We start from the raw sequence: 24,442 nt of genomic DNA, 5'->3' as shown, positions 1-24,442 counted from the left end.
TGTTTACGCATTGATGGACTTAGGAATTATTGATTTTTAAATTGTGGTAGTTCTATTGTGTGTGTGTTTAAAAGAGTTCTTATCTTTTAGAGAGCTTTTTATATTTACCAATGAAATAATAGGATGTCTGGCATTTGCTTCAAATTAATATAGGATGGGAGGAAATGTGTGGGGATTCAGATGAAACAAACCTGGCCATGGATTGATAATTGTTAAAGCTGGACTTTTGTGTCTGCTTTTCTGTAAATTTAACTCTTCCCACAATAACATGTAAACAAATGAACAAAAAACTGGCCAAGTGAACAATTGCCCCTTCAGAGCAGGAAGTTCATGAACATACTTCCCGAACACAGTCTCAAGCATTATGTATTCCGCCTCCCTCCTAGGAAGAGTAGCCTAGTTCCAGTGACCTGCATGATTATGTCCAGGACAGATTACAGTCCTTACTCTCCAGTTTTCCAGCCTGAGGTATATTTACAATTCTGGTTCAGGACTTTAGCTTAACAAGCCCAACCTATTATTTTTCCAAACAAATTTATTGAGATATAATTCACATACCATACATACCTGTCCAAAGGGTACAATTCAATGGTTTTTGGTGCATTACACTATTAATTTTTAAAATTGTGTAAATATATATATGACATAAAATTTGCCATTTAAACCATTTTTTAAATGAGCAATTAGGTTTGAATTTTATCAAATATCCATTCAGTAATCACTATGAGTTCCCATAGTCCTAAAAATAGTTTTTGACAATGTTTACTAGAATAAGAACCCACATAACATATATTAAAATTATGTCTCTTGTGTTTCCTTTAATTTATGGGATCTTACTTTCATCTCTCTTTTTTTATTGAGGTATAATCGGTTTCATTTAACCATTGTTAAATGTACAATTCAGTGGCATCAATGACATTCCAACCTGTTTTTAGAGAGAGTCTGGGTATTGATTAAGCTTTGAAAGGCAGGAAATATCTTAGGATCAATTCCTTCAGGATTCAGTCAGTGAGAATCTGAAAGTGGTCAACACTTTCCAGAAAGAAGATGTTTGGTTCAAGAGTGATTGGAATGAGCCTGGAATTTCATTCGGAAGCCTAGGACAGGGGTTCTAACTCCATCACTTAATAGGTGAATAATTTTGACCTGTTACTCGTCCTTTCTGTCCTGCAAGTTTCTGTGAAAGGCCTGATAGCAGAGATAGGGCCCACCCCATTCAGCCTTACTCTTGCGCTAACTCCAGGACACCCCAAACCACGTTGAAGGCCGTGTTCCCTGGGGGACAGATGGTTTTCCAATCATTCTGAAGGGCAGAATTCTTCAAAACAGAAGACTGTAAAAGAACACAAGTAGTCAACTTAATGACAGACTTCTTTTTTAGCTTTTTTTTTTTTTAACTCCTCAGTGCTATGCAGGCCATAAACACTCTTATGCCAAACAAATCAATCTAAACCATGTTATCAGACTCTACTTCAATTAAAAAAAATAAGCCCTGTTATCAAATTTGTTTTTCTGCTCAAATTTTTTTCCCATTTTGGATTAATAATGCAATAGTTATAATAATCCCTTTGTAGTCACAAAATATCCTCCAGCTGTTTACCTTGTAGATTAATACAATAAGGATGAGGTCTTATATCCTGTGGTGAAGAGTTTGGCTTTGGGGACAGTCATTTCGGTGAGGACACTTCACATCTTTAAAGTTCTTCATTATAAAAAGGGGAGCATAATAACTGTCCTGGTTGTAAAGAGGAAATGAAGTGCTGAAATGTGGAAGGAAACCTTAAGTATGTGGCAGGTATTAAGTATTACCATCGATGTCAACCTGTTTCACAAGCATCCTTTCCACTGGGTCTTCTGGAAGACTTGTTTCACAACAAACCCCTCTGTGCGTCCGGCCTTTTTACAAGGTGTTTTCTCCTTAAAAAAAAAAAAAAATCATTTCTTGGCCTCCAAGGTTTCCCCTACTGTTCCTGCCGAGTGGAGTCTCTGCTGATTTTCCCAGAAGTTATCACCATCCCCAACTCCTTACTGCTTCTTCCACTACTGCTCTGTCATTCTTGGTGGCGGGGAACTCCCTTTTGTTTTGAAACTCATTGAAGTTCACCTTTACCCTTCCTTGTTGCTGTTGTCTACTAGCTTTGGGGTCTTTCTTCCACATTCACTGAAGACTTGGTTCCTCGGCCTCAACTGACTCCTCCAAGTTCTGCCATCCTTCCACCCATCCTTCCTTCCAACACCTTCGGTGTCCCCCACACCAGCTTGGTGCACATAGGACCCAATTCCAGTCAAGCCCATCTCACCTGACTCCGTTTCAGTGTAGACCCTAAACTGGATCATCTCCTGGAATTGCTTCCCCTTTGCCATCTGCAACACCAGCACCACACTCTGGTGACAACTCCCCAGTTCCTTCATTCCCATAGACCCTTATCTTTTGGTCCACCTCTTTACTTTCTCCCATTCTATCAGCTCCACACTGCACTCCCTTCCTTTCCTCTGTGGATCAGACCCCTGGTGCACTGCTACCATCACATCTTTCGGTGCCCTCAACTTCCTCACTTTCATCTTTCTAATCTACTCAAACAGCAAACTCTGGTTTCATCATAAATATCTATATTTATGTATCAACCTATAGATATGTTGCACAATCATAGCTGGACCTCGTTACACAATGATGGTTTCTAAACTCCAGTAGGTCTTCAGTGACGCGCATCTCACTAGTTCGTTCAGCCCTCTAGTGACTCACCTGGTTATTCAAAATTCTCAGTACTTTCCTAACCCCTCTCTCTCCAAGCCCTCCTACTATCCCTCCGTAGATCCTTTCCCCTTCAGTGGTTTCTGTATATTCTTCCCTTCGCCTTAATAATCTCCTTTGTCCCTTCCCAGCACCAACCATCCTCCAAATACCTTTTCAAAGTCACTAGGTGAAGCCCTGATTGTCCTCCCCCTGCCCCCGAATTTTTAATTTTTTTAGTTTTAATTTTTGCTACACGAGTACTGTTCTAGGAACCTTACTGATTCCAGAGGACATGGAGACCCCCCCCCCCCGATTGGGAACCCCTCAAACGCAGGACTCCTGTCGGTTTCTCATCCTCTTCTCGGCGCCCCTGCAGTCGCTGGCGCGCGGTAGGGGATCTCTCTGTGACCGAGGAACTTCTTCCAGCGCCGAGAGCGGGACGGGAGGACCCGCGAAGGGTCTGGGCGTGCCGAGGGGCCGGGGCGCGGGAACGTGGCGTTCACCCGCGTCCCCGAGGTGCCGGTGCTCAGCGAGCCGCGGAGGGGAGGAGCAGTCCCCGGGCTGAGCCAGGCCTGGGGCCAAGTGCGTCCAGGGCGGAGGGTGACGGGAAGCTGCCGGTGCCTGAAGAGTCACTTTTTGGGCGCTTGTTTCGGAGCGTTGCCCAAACCAGGGTGCAAACCTCGAGCTCACCAGCGTGAGCCAGCGGGGCCCGCGGCGGCAGAAGAGGGGAAGGTGGGCTAGGAGGGCGCCGCGCACCCCCGAGGCCCGCGCGTGTGGCGGGAAGGACCCTGGGGCGACTTGGGACCCCCTGGCGGCGGCCCCCTCCTCAGTCGGACAGGTGAGCGCAGGCAGGCCTCGGGGCGGAGCCCACCGTCCCCATCGGCCACCCTCGGCGCCACCACCGCGACACAGGTAATCCCCCGCCTGCCCGGGCCTCCGGCGCGCACGTGGGACCAGGGGCCTTTGTCCCCTCAGAGGGCGCCCGCCGCGCGCGTCCCCGCACCCCGCGGGCGCAGCCCGCGGGCAGACAGCGGTCGGGACCATGAGAGCCCGCCCTGCGGCGGCCGGCGGCCCGCGGCCCATGATCCGGAGCGCCAGGTCCCGAGGCTGCGCTTCTCAGCGCCCCTGGCCTTGGAACCGGGCGCTGGGGCCCGCCGCACCCCCCCCGTCCCGTTCCTCCCGGGCCCCAGGAGCCTGGAGCTGGTGTTGGCGGAAGTGCAGCCCCGCGCGGAGTGAAATGGCCTTTCTGTCCCCTCCCCCGTTCAGTGCCCTGGTTAAACCGGGACCCTCGCGTTTCCCGGGTCAGAGCTGGTGAGGGCGCGGGGAGCCTAAGTCCGCTGAGGCTACAACATAGCTTTCTTTTTGCAACAATTTTTCCAAATTTGATGTGTAATTTACATGCAATAAAATGCCCTTATTTTAAGTGTGCAGGTCGGGGATGTGACAAATTATACGCCCGAGTAACCACTACCCTAACGTAGAGCATTTCCATCACTCCAGAAAGTTCCCTCTTGCTCCTTTCGAGTCAATCCACACCACCCCCATGCCCTTTGATTTCCATTAAGGCTTAGTTTTGCCTGTTCTAGAACTTCATAAAATGGCATCATTCAGTAAGTACTCTCTTGTTTTTGACTACTTTTTAAACGGCAGTCGTTGAGAAGGTGTCTTTTGGTGCTTCCGAGGTTTTTAGTTGCTGTAGGCCTGCACTGTCCACTGTGGTAGCCACGCGCCACGTGAGGCTCTTGAGCACAGGAAATGTGGCGAGTCCGAGTTGAGATGTGTCGTAAGTAGACACACCTAATTTCGAAAGACTTAGTACAAAAAAAAGGACGTAAATTATCTCACCAAAATATTGATTATGTGTTGAATGATAGTTTTGATACACCGGGTTAAATAAGATATTACTAAAATTAATGAGTTTCTTTTTACTTTTTTAATATGGCTACTGGAAAATTTAAAATTACGCATGTGTAATGTTTCAATGGACAGCAGACAGCCTACACACTTCTATTTTTACAGACAATTGGTTCTGCTCACTGCATGTAAGACCGCATGTAGACTGGTGGTCTTCACAGGGGAAAAAACATCCCAGTTCGAGAAGTAGCTGAAGAGCCTGTATTTTTCTGTTATTTTAAAATTTTGCTTCAAACTTACTTGTTTGCTTGAAAGAGGTAGCAAAGACTAGATGTCTCCTTGGTATTAAGTTACATTTTCAAGAAGGACTTAGTAAAATACCTGACGTACTTAAAAAGGTGCTTTTGAAATTATAGAAAACTAATAATTACCTACAGCCCAAACACCTAAATATATTAAAATGTAGCATTTTGGTGTAATTTTACCAGTCTTTTTTTTTTTTTTAAGTGGAGGAACCGGGGATGGAATCCAGGACCTTGTTCATGCTCTCTGCCTCTGAGCTATACCTCACCTCCTGATCAGTCTTAATTGAAAAAGAATAGATGATATGTTATATTTAACTTTGTATCTTGCTGTTATATTTAATTTTATATCCTGCTTTGTTCATATAACATAAGCATTTCTTATATGAAAGATTTTTAGGCTTTTTGACATCCACATAATGTGAACTCTCATGAATACACTCCAGTTTTCTATGGCATTTTTCTATTTTGCTGACTTTTACAAATTGGAAGTCATTTTAATAATGTGACAGTGCCAGAATAAGGTAGTTACAGCACCACTTATTTGCCCCTTCATTCCACATGAAAAGTAAAGACCAAGAGGGCAGGGACCATGACGTTTTTATTTTTTTATTTGTTATTTACTTTAATTTTATTTTTTGGAGGGGAGATAATCAGGTTTATTTATTTATTTATTTTAGAGGAAATACTGAGGATTGAACCTAGGACCTTGTGCACACTAAGCATGCACTCTACCACTTGAGCTATACCCTCCCCCCTTTAAAAATTTTTTAATTTATTTTAACTTTAAGGACCTTAACTTTTTGTTCACCCACACATTCCCAGAGCCTGGGAACACGCCCATATTCTTGAAGAAATCTCTGGTGATAGTTCTATTCCAGGAACAGGCCCTTTACCTAAATTCTTTAGGCAGCAAAGGGGATGGTAAAAAAGAAAGACTTCTTGAGTCTTCAGTCTTCCATTTCTTAAAAATAATCAACATAAGTTGTCTTCCTCATGCCAAAGAGACACATTTTGGGGTGGCAGGTTTTGCTCCCCTACGTAACAGACATTCAATAAACATTTGTGAGCTGACTGAATCAGTGAGTAGGTGGCTCTGAAAAGTCAGAGCTAACCTTCTCTTAGCATCGGGTGCTCTCTGTAAATGCCTGCACAACTCTATAAGGCAGGCACTGGTGTTATTTCTGTGTACTGCACAGGTGGAGAAAATCGAGGTTCAGAAAGGTTGAAAAAGTTGCCCAGGGTCATAGCTGTAAGTGACAGAGTCAGCGTTTGAATACAGTCTGTCTCCAGAGGAAGTGTATTTATCAAAATAGAGGAAATCCACAGTGGATTGTGATGATTTTACCATTATAAAAACTACCTGGGCTAGTAGGAGTGGCAAGAGATGAATATTCAGATACATTTGGATCTACCAGAGAAACATTCTGGGTTCAGACTGAGAATCTCTTTCTGGCTCCAGTCAGTGGATGGCTGGGTGACCAGTAAAGAGGAACAGTGGCATTGAACATGAGCAACTGTAGTGTGTACAGAAAGGCAGGCCCAGGGACTTAAGGAAGCCATTTGCGATGGGACATGTGTGTATTTTGGATGGCTTCAGTTTACTTGCCCTGACGGTGGTCAGCTAGTTGGAACTGAACTCACAGCTCTGAAGTGAGATAACTCTACACCTTTGAAGTTAAGATAGTTTGTTTGGAAAGTAGAGGAAACTACAAAATCAGAATGGGCATTCCTTTGAGGAAGACAGACAAGTAAGATAAATGGGTAACTGAAATCATTTTTCCCTGGTTGCATTTGTGCTTAATTTCCAGATATTTAAATTTTTTTGTGAATTACAGTGAAAAGTGGGATTTAGAGTTACTAGCTTTTGTTAGTTACTCTCTTGTCTTGCAGCTGCAATTTTATGTTGATAGCGTTAATTGGCTGGTTGGCTGCCAGAATCATGCAAATCGATGCCTTTAAGGCTCACCTTCAGGTGCAGGGTGAAATGGCCAAAGGCCCCTGTACGTGCTCAAGGCAAAAACAGTAGTACTCACAGTAGAGAAAACCAAGTAGCTCTTGGGCTTCCTGTCTGCCTCTAAAACAAAAGAGTTTGACTCAGACAGCAGCATAAAAGTCAAATAAAATTTCCTTATGACATAATATACATATTTTTTTCCTTCTTGAATATTTCTGCCTGGTGAAACTGACGGGTAAGGAAACAGATTCAGTGTTCCATATGCTTAGTTAAGGAAGATACATTTGTTATTATTAATAGTGACATGAATAGCTAACTTTTATTAAGGTCTTACCATATGTTAACATAGGAGTTGTTTTGACCTCCTTCTAAGCCAGGTATCAGCAAACATTTGCTGTAAAAGATAGTAAATATTTCAGGCCTTGCGGGCCAGAGGTCTCTGTTTTCACAACTACTCAACTCTGCCTTTGTAGCAAGAAAGCTGCCGTAGACAATATGTAAATGATGGGCATGGCTCTGTGCTAATACAGCTTGATTTATGGGCACTAGAGTTTGAGTTTCATACAATTTTAATCTGTCATGAAATATTCTTCTTTTGATCTTTTCTTAATCATTTAGAATGTAAAACATTCTTAGCTTGGAGAGCACACAAAAACAGACAGGGGGCCAGATGTATTCTGTGGGCCCTGGTTTCCTGACTTCTGATCTATGCCTTAGCCTGTTTGATCCTCACAACCACCTGCAAGATTTTTTTTTTAATGTTGGTATATTCGAATGTTGATTTAAAAAATATTTTTTAGACCAATTTTAGGTTCACAGCAAAACTGAGCAGAAAGTACTGAGTTCCCATACATACCCTGCCTCACACCCACAGCATTCTCTATTATCGACATCCTGAACCAGAGAAGTACATTTGTTACAGTCAATGAACCTACATTGACACATCATTATCATTCCAAGTCCATGGGTTACATTAGAGTTCACTCTTGGTGTTATACATTCTATGACTTTGGACAAATGTATAATGACCTATATCAACCATTACAGTATCACAGGGAAGAGTTTCATTGCCCTAAAAATCCTCTGTGCTTAGCCTATCCATCTGTCCCTCCTCCCTAACCCCTGAAAAATATTGATCTTTTGACTGTCATCATAGTTTTGTCTTTTCTAGAATGTTATATAGTTGGAATCATAAGTATGTAGACTTTTCAGATTGACTTCTTTCACTTAGTAACATGCATTTAAGTTTTCTCCATGTCTTTTCATGGATTGATAGCTCATTTCTTTTTAGTGCTGAATAATATTCCAAGGGAATGGTATTTTTTATTCCATCCACAGATGAAGAAACAGGCACAGAAAGGATTAGTACCTTGCCCAGGTACAACTGGTTCAGACTTATCTGACTCCAGAGCCTGATCTCTTAAAATTTTTTACCATGCCTCTGAATCCCAGAGAAATTTGGCTTCTTATGATGAAGTTTGTCATGTGACAGAGTTGGGGTAAATGTAAAATTAGGGTAATGGAGCCAGACACTTTGCTTTCAGAAAGTATCCACAGCTTCTTGCATATCGAAGAGAATGAAAAACTTAGAAGACTTTGTTTCAAATATTTAGTTTAGATAGAAAAAATGTTGTGTGCTTTTGAAATTCTGGTTTAACATGCTCTCTGCTTTACTGGTTTGAGAAAATGTTTCTCTTCTCTGATCCTTAATTTTATTACCTTTCAGATTATATCTGGGTGCTGGCACCCAGCCACTTCTCAGCCAATGAAGTACATCCTGGTCACCGGTGGGGTCATCTCGGGCATCGGTAAAGGGATCATTGCGAGTAGCATTGGGACAATTCTAAAATCATGTGGACTCCGAGTTACTGCCATCAAAATCGACCCGTATATAAACATCGATGCTGGCACTTTTTCACCGTATGAGCACGGTATACAAGAAAATCACTTCCCCCCATTAAAAAGCACTGGGTTAAATTGCAGTTCTTCCTTGTATTTTGGGTAATTTCTTTAGGATCGAGTTCCCGAAGTAGAGTTGCTGGATCATATGTGAATGTTCTCATGGTTACTGATACATTTTTCAGATTGCTGATGACATTCCAAATTAATCCACCCTTTTGGAAAACAGTGTGTGAAGATTCCATTTTTGTTGTACTTTTTGTAGTATGGATTTTTTTTTTTTTTGGAGGCAGATAATTAGGTTTATTTATTAAGTTTATTTATTTATTATGGAGGTACTGGGGATTGAACCCAGGACCTCATGCATGCTAGGCATGTGCTTTACCACTGGAGCTATACCCTCCCCACCTTAGATTATGTTTTGTTTTATTTTCTCATAAAGGTGATATATTTTGCTTAACATTTCATTGTTAAGAGGAATGCTCAGACAATATAGAATATATTGACAATTATATTGACAATGTAGAATGACGTGAAGAAAATAAAAAGCATCCATTTCCCACCACTTAGAATAATTATTGTTAATGTTGAAATGTTGATGTGTATACTAATTATTTTTAAAAAGGCACCAGCCCTCATTTACTTTCTTTTTAAACTTTTTATGTACAAGCAAGAAGGTGCATAAATCAAAAATGTACTACTTGATGAAATAAACATACTGTGTAAACAGCACTCAGATCAAGAAACAGAAACCCCCTTTAAAATGCTCCTTCCATTACATGCAATATAATGTGTATGTGCAGTCGAACTGTAATAATTGTACCTAATAAAACTGAAAAAGGAGAGAAAAAAATGCTCCTTCCAGTCTCTCTCCACTTCAAACAACCAGGATAACCACTATCCTGTCTTCTAACATTGTAGATTAGTTTTGTTTTTTTTTTAGAGAGAGGAGAGGTAATTATTTGGTATATATATATATTTAACAAAGGTACTGGGGATTGAACCCAGGACCTTGTGCATGCTAAGCATGTGCTCTACCACTGAGCTATGCTCTCCCCTAGTTTTGCTTATTTTTGAGCTTTAAATGAACTGAATCTTAGAGTCATACTATTTTTTAATCTAACTTTAAAACTTAACCTATTGTGGACATTTTAATATATTCTGTACTCCTAAAGGCTGCACAGAATCTGTACAATAATAGCAAATAATTTCTAGTTTATTGATATTATAAACAACATTATGATGGAAATCTTTAAAATGTTTTTTTTTTTTTTAACATAAATGCCTAGGTACAGAACTTCTGCTTTGATAGGTAGGTATGTTTTTCAGGTTTTTAAAGGTATCTTTATACCTTTGGTGAATACTATTCTTTTTAAACTTTACTAACCTGAAAATACACCAAAAAACCAAAAAAAAAGGTGGCTCATTATTTTTAGTTAGATTTTTTTTTTCATTTTTGTCTGTGGAATGGCTTATTTAAGTCTATAGTAGATGATGTATTTGTTTGAAACTACCACCCAGCTTCTGTGGAGAAAATTTCCCTGCCCACTGACTTTGGACTTTGGCCTTGTAGGATGGTTAATTTCCTGATTTGTTTGGAACTTTCCTGGTTTTGAAACTGAAAGTCCTGCATCCTGGCAACCTTTTTACTCCTGGGCAAACCAGAGAGATTGGTCACCTTATTTGGCTATGTGATTTGCTGCGTAGGATATTAGTGACTATGACATGTGCCTTGTTGAAGCAGGACTTTTCAATGCAATGGCATGCTTTGGGCCAGTCTCTCTTGTGTTTCTGCCCTCTGCTGTGAGACCTGCCTGCCTCATGTAGGGGTTTCTCCTTCAAGCTGGATCCTAGAATAAGAAGACACAGGGTAGACTCACAACTGACCCCTAATTCCCCCATAACACGAGGAAGAAATCAATAAATGTTTTGTAAGTTGCTGAGATTTTAGGGTTGTTTGGTAGGCAGCAAAGTTGACTAATGCCATGTGTTATGCCAATTTTTCTTTGGATTCTTAAAAATGATTTTTCAAGAATACTTTATGTAGAGTATATTAACCTCTATTTACCACATGTATATATTTTTACTCTGTTTGCAATTTGTCTTAATATTACCTCTGTTCACTGCTGATCAATTTCAATTTATCATTTATGTGATTAACTGTATCAACTGTTTCCTTTATGGTTTCTGCCTTTGATGTCACCTGTAACCTTCTCCATCTCAGGAATATTGAAATATTCATCTATATTTTCTTTTCATGCTTTTAGAGTTTCATTTGCTTTTATTTTATTTTTTTCTTCCAGTTTTATTGAGGTATAGTTGACATAGAACACTGTATAAGTTGAAGGTGTACAGCATAATGATTTGACTTACATACAAAATGAAATGATTTGACTTACATACAAAATAAGTTTAGTGAATATCCATCATCTCATATAGATACAAAATAAAAGAAATAGAAAAAAATATTTTCTTTGTGATGAGAACTCTTAGTATTTACTCTCTTAGCAACTTTCACATATGACATAGAACAGTGTTAATTGAATTTATCATGTTGTGTGTTATATCCTTAGTGCTTACTTACCTTATAGTTGGAGGTTTGTACCTTTTGACTACTTTCATCCAATTTCTCCTTGCCCCACCCCCTTGCCTCTGGTAGCTACAAATCTGATATCTTTTTCTTTGGGTCTGTTTGTTTTTGAAGTATAATTGACCTACAGCACTGGTGCACAATGTAGTGATTTGATGTTTCTGTACATTTCAAAATGATCACTATCATTTGCTTTTACTTTAACACTGCTAATATATCTGGAATTTAATTTGATGGGAGATGAGGATGTAATAGTTTTTTTTTCCCTTAATTTTCTTCTGATTAGTCAACTATTCCTTATTGCAATTATCAAAGATTACATCCTTTCTCCACTGACTTGAAATACCACCTTTTATTACATACTAAATTTCTGTCTTTGTATTCTGTCCTGTTCCAGATCTCTTTGATTACTTCTGCCTACCATTTTAATAGCTGCAGCTTTTTAGTATCAAGTAGGTCAGGGACTTACCTCATTATTCCTTTAATCCTTTTTTTTTATCCTCAAAATGTTAGTTGTCTTCAAGGTTAACTTTGGAGTCATTTTATCAAACTTTATAAGAAATCGCTTTGGAGTTTTGGACAAAAATTTCTTCAAATTTATGAATTAACTTGGGGAAGAATTAAATACTGAAAATATTGACTGGCCCATTCAGGAACTTTATAAGTGCCTTCCATTTTATCTATACCTTCTTTTATGTCCCTGAAGTCAAGTTTTTAAGTTTTCTTCATATAGGTCCTATATATTTCTTTGTTTTTTTAGAAAATGGTTTTACTTCAAGTACAAGTTATATTTTAATTAGTTCAAAACAGATCTCTATTTGGGTCATTTTTGGACATTTGACCTATCTTTCAGATAGCTTTTAGTTTTATCTAAACAACAATTGATCTGTATATACTAGAGTGGGTAGGTTTTAGGGGCATAGTTCCCAAATTCCTACACTTTTCTTTGGAGTTTATTTCTGTGTATTTTATCTACCTTGATTTGTAATGATATCTTTGTTTTTTTTTTAAGTCATATATTAAATTCCTTTATGTAGTAGGGACTTTTTTGGATATTTTGATTTTTTTGTAGCATTTGTTTATGTTATCTTGTTCCATATTTGTGTATATTGAAATATATATGTATACATAAATATTTCAGTCTTCCTTTACTCACTGTTATTTTATAAGGGCTTTTATTTTTATTTATTTTTTGGTGTGTTTTGTTTTGGTAATTATGCATGCTTTTCTTCCAAATTAAGTTAATTTTATTTACTTATGTTGTGCCATTTTTTTTTAGTTTTATTTTTTGTTGAAGTGTAGTTGATTTACAATGTTAGTTTCAGGTATACAGCAAAGCCATTCAGTTATACATATACATACATAATATATACATATATTTTCAGGTTCTTTTCCATTATAACTTATTACAAGAAATTGAATATAGTTCCCTGTGCTATAGAGTAGGTCCTTGCCAAATTAACTTTAGTGTCACTGTCAAGTTAAAAAAAAAATCTGTTGGAATTTTTATTATAATTGCATTAAATTAAAAAAAAACCTGTTTTTGAAGTCATTATCTATAGCTTTTCTTTTTCTTCTAGGAAGATAATGGGTACTACTTTTAAAATTTAGGAATCTAAATTTCAAGACCTTTGTCATATATCTGGAGTATTGCCAAACTGGATTTGGCCTGAATTAACTCAAGAGGTTTCAGAGATCTTCCCCTACTTGTCAGAAGTTAAGAGGATCAAAGTACAAAGACTTTTTGATAGATTAACATGAGAAAGTAGAACTTGAACTGAAAATGGAATTTGGGAAATATGAAAATATTGCAATTTCATCATTTTGCTCTTTGTCCTTAAAATTAGAGATCTTTCCGACCACACCATATGAGAACCTTATGAGTGAGACATAAATGAGATTATAAAAGGCTTTTGATTAGGTTCAGAAGCTAGCCAACCTTCTTTTTATGCTGTGAACATCTAGTAATAGGAGTGATAGAATTTCCTTAATCAGGGAGAGGTTCAGTTCCTACAAGATGGCTTTGGAACACTGGACTCCCAAATAATGTCCTCAAGGAATGCTGGAGACTCAGGCACGCCCAGTAGTCAATGGAAGTGCTCGTAGTGTGATTCAGCCTTCATTTATAGCCTTCTTTGTGGTGCTGTTGTGCAGGTGGCTTATTGCTCATTTTCTTTTTGGCCTCACTTTCACCAAGTTGCCCCGTGGGCTAGCAGGGGCTTTGCTTTCCGTCTACTGTCTGTCTAATTGTGACTTTACCCAAGTTGGGAATTCATGAAAATTTTCTTATGCCTATTCCAGAGTCCAGAATACTGATGCTTTGAAGCAAATTGCTATTTGTTTTTAAAATTGCTGTTTATAGTCTGTTTTTCATATGGTATATAATAAGTTTGGAAAAGCTAAATCTTGAAGACAGAATGTCAGTAAGCATTTAAAAACTACCATAATAGAATACCAGAATTTTTCCAATGCGTTTTCATGGATAGAATCGAATTGTTAAATTTTCCTATCAAAATAAGGAAATGGTGATAGAATATGGTTTATAAATAAGTCTTTTACCAGCTTTTTAATATAATGTGCTCATCTTTGAAAAATAATCTACTAAAGCAAATTTTTAATTTTTACATTGTCTTTTTGTCCCAGGTGAAGTGTTTGTCTTAAACGATGGTGGAGAAGTTGATTTAGATCTTGGAAATTATGAAAGGTTTTTGGATATTAATCTTTATAAAGACAACAACATCACCACTGGAAAGATATATCAACACGTGATCAATAAAGAAAGGCGTGGTGATTACCTGGGGAAAACTGTACAAGGTATTATATTCCACAAACATTAGGGGACCCTATGTGCTGAGCATGCACACTCTGCTCAAAATAGACCTGAAGATGAGGCGGTCCCTGCACTCTACAAGCTCTAATACTTTTCAGATCCCTGTGTTCTTTTCCTTTTCTTTTTTTTTTCTCCAGTTTTATTGAGATATAGTTGACATAGAGCACTGTATAAGTTGAAGGTGTACAGCATAATGATTTGACTTACATACATCATGGAATGATTATCGCAGTAAGTTTAGTGAATATCCATCAACTCTTATAGAGATGCAAAATTAAAGAAATAGAAAAAAATTGTTTCCCTTGTGATGAAAACTAAGGGTTTAACAACTCTCTTAACAACTCTCTTAACAACTTTCATATATAATATACATCAGTGTTAATTATATTTATCATGTTGTACATTACATCCCTAGTACTTACTTATCTTATAACTGGAAGTTTGTACATTTTGACTCCCTTCATTCATTCTCCACCCTCCTCTGCTTTGCCCTCATAACCACGAATATGATCTCTTTTCCTGAGTTTGTTAGTTTTTGAAGTATAACTGACCTACAACATTTTGTTAGTTCCTGTTGCAAAATACAGTGATTTGATATTTCTATACATTTCAAAATGATCACCATGATAAGTCTAGTTACCATACAAATCTTTTATTTTTTATTTTCCTCAAAGGTTTCAAGTTCATCCACCATGTTCCTGATTGTACTTTCATCAGTCTTTTTTTCTTTTTACTAATATTCTTTTCTTTAGGTCCTCTTTCTCTTTCCCATTTTGCTTTTATTTATAAAATCCATGGGGAACTACTTATTTATCATTTATTCATGTCACATCTGATTGCAGTATGGATTTATTTTGGCTTGTTTTGTCCGTCCTTTATTTAATATTCTTTTCCTACTTTTTTCTTGTATCTTTGCATGGATGATGATTATTCCCCCTTGAAGGACAGCGTTGGGGAGGGACTGGGGGATTGAACAGGAGGGCAGCATGATATGACCCTTTCCCCACCGACCCTTTCCCTGGGGGGTACGATTCTGATTGTCCTTCGTCCTGCAAGAGAAACTCAGGGGCCCGCTCCACCCAACCTTGTATTCATACGTTCCTACATGGTAGGGTAAATGTGCTAATTCCCCATCCCCTTTAAATCACTTTCATGTTGGAAAGCAGCTGAGAAGCAGATAAAGAAGTTGGACGGTTGAAGATCAAAAGATTAGCTATGTTACTGCTGAAACTGGATGGTGTGGCTTAGATTCTCAGCTATTGTGCGTTCTAATAGATTCCCCCCAAGTGTAGGTCCTGGGAAGACCCCCGGGGAGGGAGAATTGCTGACTCACACCTGCTACGTCCCAGCGCTGGGGAGAGGGCAAGGCCCCAAACCTGGACCCCGATCCAGGCGCAGCCTACCTGGAGGGAGAGCCTGCCTACCCCGCCCTCCCGTAAAGGGGCCGGGCTGGGCATGCGCAGTGGGTTGTACCAAACGCACCAATCAGAGACGACTTCCTCTCGCTCAGCTTCCCGGAGGCTAACATTCCTGCTTCGTGGATTAGGTTAGTTGGCTGCATCTTTTTGTCACTTCGGCTGAGATATGCATCTGCTGGCCTGCCCACCACCTAAGGGACCCCCCGGGCCTCTTGTACTGGTGGAGATGTTTTTTGGCCTCTTCTGTTGCCATTAAGCAGCCGCAGGCCTCCGGTCAGTACGCAGCCCTCAGGCCTCGGGCCGCAGGCCTCAGGCCTCGGGCCTCAGGCCTCGTCTGCACCCTCTGAGTGGACCCCTCCCCACGGGCTAGAGGGCTGCTCACCGTCTGCAGGGCTGGGCCGCTCGATGTCATTCTTCCCCTTGGACTCCAGCATTCAGCACTCTTGGCAGCCCTCCTGACAGTTTTTAGTTGGCCTTCGAGGTGTTTTGTAGTTGCATCGATGACGTCATTTCTGCTGTGTTTTTTTTTTTTTTTTTTTTTTTTTTTTTTTTTTTTAGTGGGGGAGGAAATTAGGATTTGTTTTTTTGTAGGGGGAGGTAATTAGATTTTGTTTTGTGTTTTTTTGAGGGGAGGTAATTAGATTTTGTTTTTTTGAGGGGGAGGTAATTAGGTTTTGTTTTGTGTTTTTTTGAGGGGAGGTAATTAGATTTTGTTTTTTTGAGGGGGAGGTAATTAGGTTTTGTTTTGTGTTTTTTTGAGGGGAGGTAATTAGGTTTTGTTTTTTTTTGAGGGGAGGTAATTAGGTTTTGTTCTTTTTTGAGGGGGAGGTAATTTTATTTTGTTTTTTTGAGGAGAAGTAATTAGGTTTTGTTTTTTGGGGGGGAGGTAATTATGCTGTTTCTTGTTCTCTGTGGTTGGTCGATTTCAAGAGAAATGGCATAACATTAAAATGACTAAATCTATATTGCATCTATAATATTAATTTCAGTGAGATGGATAATATGAGAACTGTGGCTTGTTTCATTCGCGAGGTGGCTTTCAGGTAATTTGGGAGGTCTAAAGACACTAATACATTCATTTCTCATGACCATGACCGTGAAATAAGCTTTTGTGCTAATTATTACTTCCTTCTACAGTTGTCCCTCACATCACTGATGCTGTCCAGGAGTGGGTTATGAATCAAGCCATGGTGCCCGTGGACGGTCATAAGGAAGAGCCCCAAATATGCGTTATTGAGGCAAGCATGGAACTTTTCTTTATAAACGTATATCCTTCTGGGTTTTTAAGTATCTGATCTTCATTCATTTAACAAACATGTATAGATGGCCTCATGTGTGCTGGACACCAGGCTAGGAGGTGGGATTATGGCAGGGAGCGATATAGATGGTCCCTGCTCTTGTGGTCACAAGTCAGTGGGCGAGATTGGCTTAAACCTAGTAAGCACTCCTGGGCTGAGCATGCAGTAGTCTGCAAGTGGGGACGGATCAGTCGCAGAATGCATTCTACTGAGCACTATTTGAGAACTATTTCCAAAGTACTTTGAAAGTAGAAAGAGACTGAATTAGAGAAGTTTGACTGTAGAGGTGATTTGAAGGTGAGAAGTATTAGCTGTTTAAAGAAAGAGCATAGCATTTGTTCTTGCCACTTGTTTAGTGCGTCCCTTCCTTTCATTGTGCAGAATGGGAATAACAACCATGTACCTTATCTAAATGTCAGTTTACCTCATTGCCAGGAAGGACAGCAGAATAATGAACATTTTGGTTCCTGGAGGCAGCCTTCCCAAGTTCAAATTTCTGCCATGACCCCTGAGCAGTGTATGGTTCAGTGGTTAGGAGTCTGGGGCCATACTGCTTGGGTTCATAGCCCAGTGGGTCACTTACCAGCTGGGTGACCTTGGACAAGTTTGCTTAATTTCACTGTGCCTCAGTTTATTCATCTGCTAAATGGGGATACTGTCTTAAGGATTACATAAACCAATACATTTAGTGCTTAGATTATGTCAGATCTATAGTAAGTGCTTAAAAATTATTAGCCATTATTAAGATGCTTGTGTGACTTTCGGCAAATTACTTCTCAAAGCGTCAATGTATGCACCTATAACAATATGATAATGTAATATTGTAATTACAACAAGATGATAGTAACAGGGTTGTTGTGAGAATTAAATTTGATAACATAAAAAGCACTTGGCCATGTCTGGTGTTTAAGAAGTCCTCAAACATGTTAGCTGCTATTATTGTCATTGTTAGCAAATAGATATTATGCTATCCACAAGATCCATTTTGTTAATAGTAGAGCTGATAATATTAACATAAATGCATTCTACTATATAACTAATATAATAATAATATATTAATTATATATTATGCTACTATAGTAGTATGGTTGACAAACTTAATATAAATATATAAGTGGACCATACAAAATTTCCCCTTTGGTACTTCTTCCTTCACAATGTACAAGGCAAGAGAAGATGCTTCCTTTATAATTTTTTAAAAATCAGTGTATAACATAAACATAGAAAAGTGCACATCTCATAGATGTATAGCTTGATGAAATTTCATACACTGAACATGCCTGTATAACTACGCTTGCTTTCCTTAAAAATATTTAGTATCTAATACAGTGAATAGTTTGCAAACAAGTTAAAGCAATGACAAAATAGTGCAAGAAAAGAGAAAAGCAGGTAAAAACTCCAGGAAGGATCACAGCTGATACGAGGAGGATGTAAACCAGGGCATAGCTTGACTCTACGCTGAAGGAGACTTACACGGTCACTCTCTATTGATTTTCAGTTTTGGGGCTCCATCCCCAGGATGCATCAGAGAAGCCTTAAAAGCAGCAATGTGTCATCAGCTTTAGAAAGAGGCTTCAGGAGGTGGAGGGGGTGAAAGAGTGCTGGCGGGAAGGAGGGAGAGCAGAACCTCATTTTAAACTGTGAGGGGCCACAGATATTGTTAGTAGTTGACTGAAAGAGAAGCAGACATATCTTAGGTTAGGAAAGTAACCAGTAGAATTCACCATTGACATTGGGATCTGGGGATTCACCATTGAGAGCGGCATCCTTATCTGTCCCAGCAGGAAATCAACCTGCATTCTTTAGAGTCTGAAATGGGTAAGTCAAGAAAGAGCCAAGCTGGATGAGCTTTGGTTTAGAGATACGGAGGTAACTACCAGAAGAAATCCCAACAGAGAAGTTAAAGCGCGTGCCTTGGGGAATCAGACTTGGGAGAGGGAAGGGTGGGACAGGGACCTCTTGCTTTTTATTGTAAGCTCTGCTGTACAATTTGGTTTTTAACCTCGTGCGTGCATTATTTTAATCTTTGAAAAAACACTTATTAGTATCAACATGAAGGTGCCATTTAGCAGTTTCAGTATCTACAGTTCAGCCCAGGGCTGATTTTATTCAAGCGCTGCAGAGGGTAGGACAAGCCCTCATGCCTTTGGTTTACAATGGTTATTTGTTGCAGAGTACCACGTTGTCTAGTATGGTAGCCACTCACTGCATGGGGCTGTTGGGCACATGAAAGCAGCCAGTCTAAATTGAAATGTACTGTGAATTTAAATATACACTGGGCTTCAAAGTCTTAGTATGAAGTAAAAAAAATTGTGATATGTTGAAATGATAGTATTTTGGATATTTTGGATATTTAACATTATATAAAATATAGTGTTAAATTAATTTCTCCTGTTTACTTATTTATTTATTTATTTTTTTAATTAATTTTTTTTGGTGGGGAGAGAGGGAGGTAATTAGGATTATTTATGTGTTTTTAGAGGAGGTACTGGGGATTGAACCCAGGACCTTGTGCATGCTAAGCATGCACTCTACCACTTGAACTATACCTCCACCCCTACTTTTGCTTTTTCAAATGTGGCAACTAAAAACTTTAAAATTATGTATGTAGCTCACGTATTTCTGTTGGATAGTGTTGGTCTAGTGCTTTCACTGATTTTTGCTGTTCAAGCAACAGGAAAGATAAAGGATCCAAAGTGTGTCCATTTTCCCAGAAGAATTGGTCCCTGGCCCAAAAGTAATGACCAAACCTGAACATTTTTATAAGTTTTCTATTGATTTTTTTTCTTTCTTTTAGTTTTTGTGGGTGAAGGGATAGCCTTTTCTTAAGACTGTTAACCTTAATCACAGGAAAAGTTCTCAGTGGTCATGTGTACCAATGTTTTTGCCTTTTATTCCTTGATTCTGCTCTTTTTTTTTTTTAAATTACATTTTAAAATAATAATCACAAAAAATGAGAAGAGGAAATGTAGTTTTTAAAATGTAATTGAGCTACCCTTGAACTTCATTAAAATATAAGCCCAATTTGATCTTGGGATGAGCCTTAACACTTTTTCATCTTCTCAGCTCTTCTAGCTGCTGTTTTTTGAGAATCCTCCTTGAACAAAGCTTTTATGCTGTGAGAAGTTGTCCTCAGCAAAACCCCTTTTTCTCCATATAAGCCTGATGTTTGTATTTACTTTATTGGACGCAAGGTCAGGCATCTTTTTGGGTTCATTTTAAGTTATGCTCGACAGTTGTATTTGTGCACAATTTTAGCTTTTGAGATGGACCACCAAGGCCGATATTCAGTTTTTAAGCTTGTGGAAACTCTTGAAATGTCTCCAAAGCCTTTTTTTGCAGGTGAGGTTTCTGTTTCTCAGACCAATGGAGCTGACAGGCTTTATTCATATCACTTGCAGGTCATCCAAGCATGAGCCTGAAATAATTTACACCTGGCTTAAAGGAATAAAAGGTTTCTTCCTTTTTCTTCTTTTTTTTCTCCCAAAAAGAACTCCTTTACTTTTATTTTTACTTTTTATTAAAAATTCCTGCAGTTTTATTGAGATGTAATTGATATATAACATTGTATTAATTTTAGGTGTACAACATAATGATTTGATGTATGTATGTATTGTGAATTGATGACCATAATAAATTTAGTCAACATCCATCATCTCATATAGTTAAAAATTTGTTTTCTTGTGATGAGAACTTTTAAGATTTCAGATAAAGATTCCTTTCCTTAAAGGCAAAAATGGACATTGTGTATCTCATAAATTTGTTTGCTCCTGCTTCAGTTTTCGCTTTGGATAGATCTTAAAATGTTGTTATGGGTGATACTTTCCCTGTTGTGCAGGCAAAGAATTAATTTAGAACTATTCTAACGATAATACTGAAAGTTTCTGATTACAATGATGATAATGGGGAAACAGAGGAGAGGTAATGGGACCTTCCAAATTGTCAGAGAATGAATGCAGTACCAGTGTAGGCCATGTGGGGGCAGAAGCAGATAATATTTAAAGGTTTTGTTTCCTTTTCTGGATTCCCTGTTTACTCCCAGAACAACCCTCATCAAAAACCAGAAAATGTTTTCTTATGATTTAGTTTAAGTGCAGACCTCTTTTTTCCCTAAAAAAAAATTTCCCGTTAGATTCTGGTGCATTGTAGTTAGTGAGCTCTTAGAACTCTCACCCTCTGCAAGTTTCCTGACTGCATGTTTTATTTCTTGGATTTTCATAATTAAGTTTGTCATTCACTTAACAGAATGATCATATGTTTCTATCTGTTCTGTAGCCAGGAGACTTGAATTTTAATTTTGTTTTGTTATCTGAGTTGGTAAGGAATAATTTCTTCTGTAGCAGTGGAATCCTGAAACTTCTTAGATTGATTCTGTTGTAATTATGGTAAAAGGTACTAGAACGCTGTGACCTAGAGGTGATATTGAATTTTGAGACCCTTCTGTCCTGTCCTGACCACTAGCCTAAACTCCCAGTACTGCCTGCAGGGCTCTGGGCTTGTGCTGGAGATATGGCAGGCAAGTTCCTACCCTCACGGGGCTTATAGGCTAGTGGGATGGAGAGATGGGAATCAAGGACTCAAATAAAAGAATGGCACCTTGTGCTGTGTTCCTAGAAAGGGCAGAGACAGTGCTTTAGGTGGGTGGTCAGGGTCTGATTCTCTGAGGGGGACACAGCTCTCTGGGCTGAAGGATAAAAGGGAGATAGGTGTAGATGAGGAGGGAGGGTAGGAGGGCTTAAGGGACAGGAAGGAGGAGCATGGTCCATCTGAGGACCTGAAAGGCTGGTGGGGCTAAAGCACACAGATGTGGGGGATGGGGGCATGAGATGAGATTAGAGATATATGCAAGGGTCAGATCACGTAGGGCCTTTTGTTGGCTGCTTAAAGTTTAGGTTTTTTTTTTTAGCGAAGCACTGAACCACTAAAAGGTGTAAGCACAGAAGAGACATACTCCGAGTTTTAAAGGTCACTCTGCTGGTGTCTGACAAATGGTTTGTAGGACAGGAGAGGGTAGAAGCTGGGAGGCCATTAAGATTGGGGACAGCCACCTTTTTCTGTAAAGGGCCAGGTAGTAAATATGTTTAATTTTGCCCATCACACAGTCTCTGTCCCAACCACACCACTCTGCCGTTGTGGTGCAAAAGCAGCCGTAGGCAATATGTAAATGAATGGGTGGGGCCTGTGCCAGTACAACTTCCAGTATAAAAACAGGCGGCTGGCCATAGTTAGCTACCTGGCTTAGATGATTGCAGTAATCCCTGCAAAAAGATGGTGTTGGCTTGGGTGTCTAGGGTAGTAGCAGTGGAGATCGCAGTGGAGAGATTTGCAAGAATGTTTTGGAGGTATGACTCACTGGACTGGGCTGGGTAAGGAAAAGGTGGGGGATTGATGATGAGGAGATGTTATTGCTGAGATGAGGAGGTACCCAGACAAACAGGCCCAGGGGTGTGGGGCCCAGGAGTTCAGTTGGGACACGGTAAGTTTGAGTACTTATTGATCCATCCAAGGTGTCAAGGACAAGTTAGCTCCAAAGCCTAGTGGTGCTGGGAAGGCAGGTCAGGGCTACAGGTAGTTTTCTGACCCAGTTGAGTAGCCGAAGCCAGTAAAGATGGTGAATTCTGGGACTGGCCCATCATGATCTCTTCTTCCGCAACATCCAGATCATTTCACTTAGTGCTCACATTTTACTCTTGATTATTGTTCTTTAGCTCTGCCTTATTTTCCTCGCTAAATTCTGAGCTCCTCAGAAGCACGTTATCTTGAATTCTCACCAACACCTTATTTATGGTGTTGAATGTGTATTAGAGGTTCAGATGCTAAAGAATTAATTTAAAAGTCCGTGTTATCTTTAAGTATTTAAGTATGGTGAGGATAAATGGGTTAAGGTGAATTTTATCCTCGTCTAGAGTAAAATGCTTAAGTAACTTTACTGGGAGTACAGTGTAAATTAAGTTAACATTTATCAAAGGATTATGCTGTCAGGAATATTCCCAGGGCTTTCGGTACTACTTGTTTCAAAAAGCCAGCATGTTTTAATTCTAGTAGTACCACCATTGCAAGGAGACTGTACAGATGTATGTGTGTTTGAATATGTGTGAGTGTTCATGGAGAGAGAGAGAATGCTCAGTGTTTCACACCAGGCAGAGCCAGGTGGCTCTCACTTTTCTCATATTGTCACTGGATTTGAATTCTACCTTCCATTGGGGACTGCTGGTAGAAACAGACTGATCTCACTCCTCTGTGGTCTATATTCTAGATCTTTTTGTCTGCTTATGAATTCCCTTCTCTTAAAGTGCTCCTTTCTTAAAAAAAATTTATTTCAATCTCGGTGAGATGACTGGTTGAGAGCTTTATAATGATACCCCATTTTTGGTGTGTGCAGGGGATTTACTAGACTGTACAATCCAAGTGAATCAATGACAGTGTGATTCATTTACTTAGTCTGTACCTCCACACAGTAGGCAGAGCAATCTTACAAACATAGGCATCTGATCATTCTTAAAGCTCTCCTTGACCTCGCTTACTTCTCCCTTCTTGATGTCCTGCTTTCTCTCTTACCTGTTTACCTGGCTGTGTTATACTCTATCCCTTCTTTGTCTTTTATTTTCTAGTCTTCATTTTCCCTTCCTATGGCTTCATTTCCCTCTTAAACATACAGTGCTTTTCTTTTTCATTTCTAACAGCTTTAGTAAGGTTTAACTTGCATATTATAAATTTCACCTGTTATAAGCGTACAGTTCAATGATTTTCAGTATATTTGCAAACTTCTGTTCTTCTGCAGTCATCAGACCTCATTTCTTATGCTTAGTGGGTTAAGAATTGTTCTCTTAGGCTGTGTACCACAGAAGATATTTGATTTCTTGTGCCTTTTTTTCCCATTCCCAGCTGGGTGGCACCATTGGAGACATTGAAGGAATGCCATTTGTGGAAGCGTTCAGACAATTCCAGTTTAAAGCAAAAAGAGAGAATTTCTGTAATATCCATGTTAGCCTTGTCCCACAGGTGAGCTTTCCAGATTACTGTGTAGTCAGCAACTCCTATAGGTCTTCCTATGATATTCTGTTTATTACACATTTTGTTTTATTTTGCAGGGGGCTGGTAACTAGGTTTATTTATTTTTAGAGGAGATACTGGGGATTGAACCCAGAACCTTGTGCATACTAAGCATCCGCTCTACAACTTGAGCTATACCTTCGCCCCACTGTTTATTCCACATTTTAAACCAGGGAGCCATTTATTATCCAGAAGAGCTAAGAGCATTGGTGGTTCAGTGGTAGAATTCTCGCCTCCCAGAAGAGGTAGATGTCCAGTGTACTGACAGCGACCTATTTCTTTTCAGCCCAGTGCTACTGGAGAACAAAAAACCAAACCCACACAAAACAGTGTCCGTGCACTGAGGGGCTTAGGCCTGTCTCCCGACCTGGTGAGTAAGGAGAGTGGGTAAGTTTCGTGGAATAGGAAACATTTCCTAATCTGTAACATGTGAGTCCTTTCTAGCTCTCAGAAGGTTCCTGTGACTGAGCTTTTTGTATCTGGGAGCCAGGGAAGGCTTATTCCCTC

The 24,442-nt window shown here is 39.5% G+C and overlaps 1 protein-coding gene and 1 long non-coding RNA gene across 3 annotated transcripts in view; one reads left to right on the top strand and one right to left on the bottom strand.

The window, feature by feature from the left end:
- Positions 1 to 517: 517 nt before the first annotated feature.
- LOC141576376 (uncharacterized) lies at positions 518 to 3,094 on the bottom strand. The gene is made up of 2 exons (XR_012504746.1): positions 1,601 to 3,094; positions 518 to 1,333 (listed from the first exon to the last, which is right to left on the bottom strand). It is a non-coding gene; the product is annotated as an uncharacterized LOC141576376 (long non-coding RNA).
- A 193-nt stretch (positions 3,095 to 3,287) lies between these two features.
- Positions 3,288 to 24,442, top strand: part of CTPS2 (CTP synthase 2) — a 95,735-nt gene continuing 74,580 nt past the window's right edge. Inside the window, exons 1-6 of one of the 2 annotated variants that reach the window (XM_074359405.1) lie at positions 3,288 to 3,572; positions 8,574 to 8,778; positions 13,980 to 14,150; positions 16,722 to 16,822; positions 23,768 to 23,884; positions 24,222 to 24,305. In XM_074359405.1, the coding sequence (XP_074215506.1) occupies positions 8,613 to 8,778; positions 13,980 to 14,150; positions 16,722 to 16,822; positions 23,768 to 23,884; positions 24,222 to 24,305 (639 nt within the window). In that variant the 5' untranslated portion in view covers positions 3,288 to 3,572; positions 8,574 to 8,612. Of the gene's footprint in view, positions 3,647 to 8,573; positions 8,779 to 13,979; positions 14,151 to 16,721; positions 16,823 to 23,767; positions 23,885 to 24,221; positions 24,306 to 24,442 lie in introns of both variants that reach the window. The other variant, XM_074359404.1, reaches the window with a different exon arrangement.

This window comes from Camelus bactrianus, chromosome X (genome assembly GCF_048773025.1).
Source record: "Camelus bactrianus isolate YW-2024 breed Bactrian camel chromosome X, ASM4877302v1, whole genome shotgun sequence".
NCBI classification, from domain to species: domain Eukaryota; kingdom Metazoa; phylum Chordata; class Mammalia; order Artiodactyla; family Camelidae; genus Camelus; species Camelus bactrianus.
This window is presented reverse-complemented; position numbering and strand designations above follow the sequence as displayed.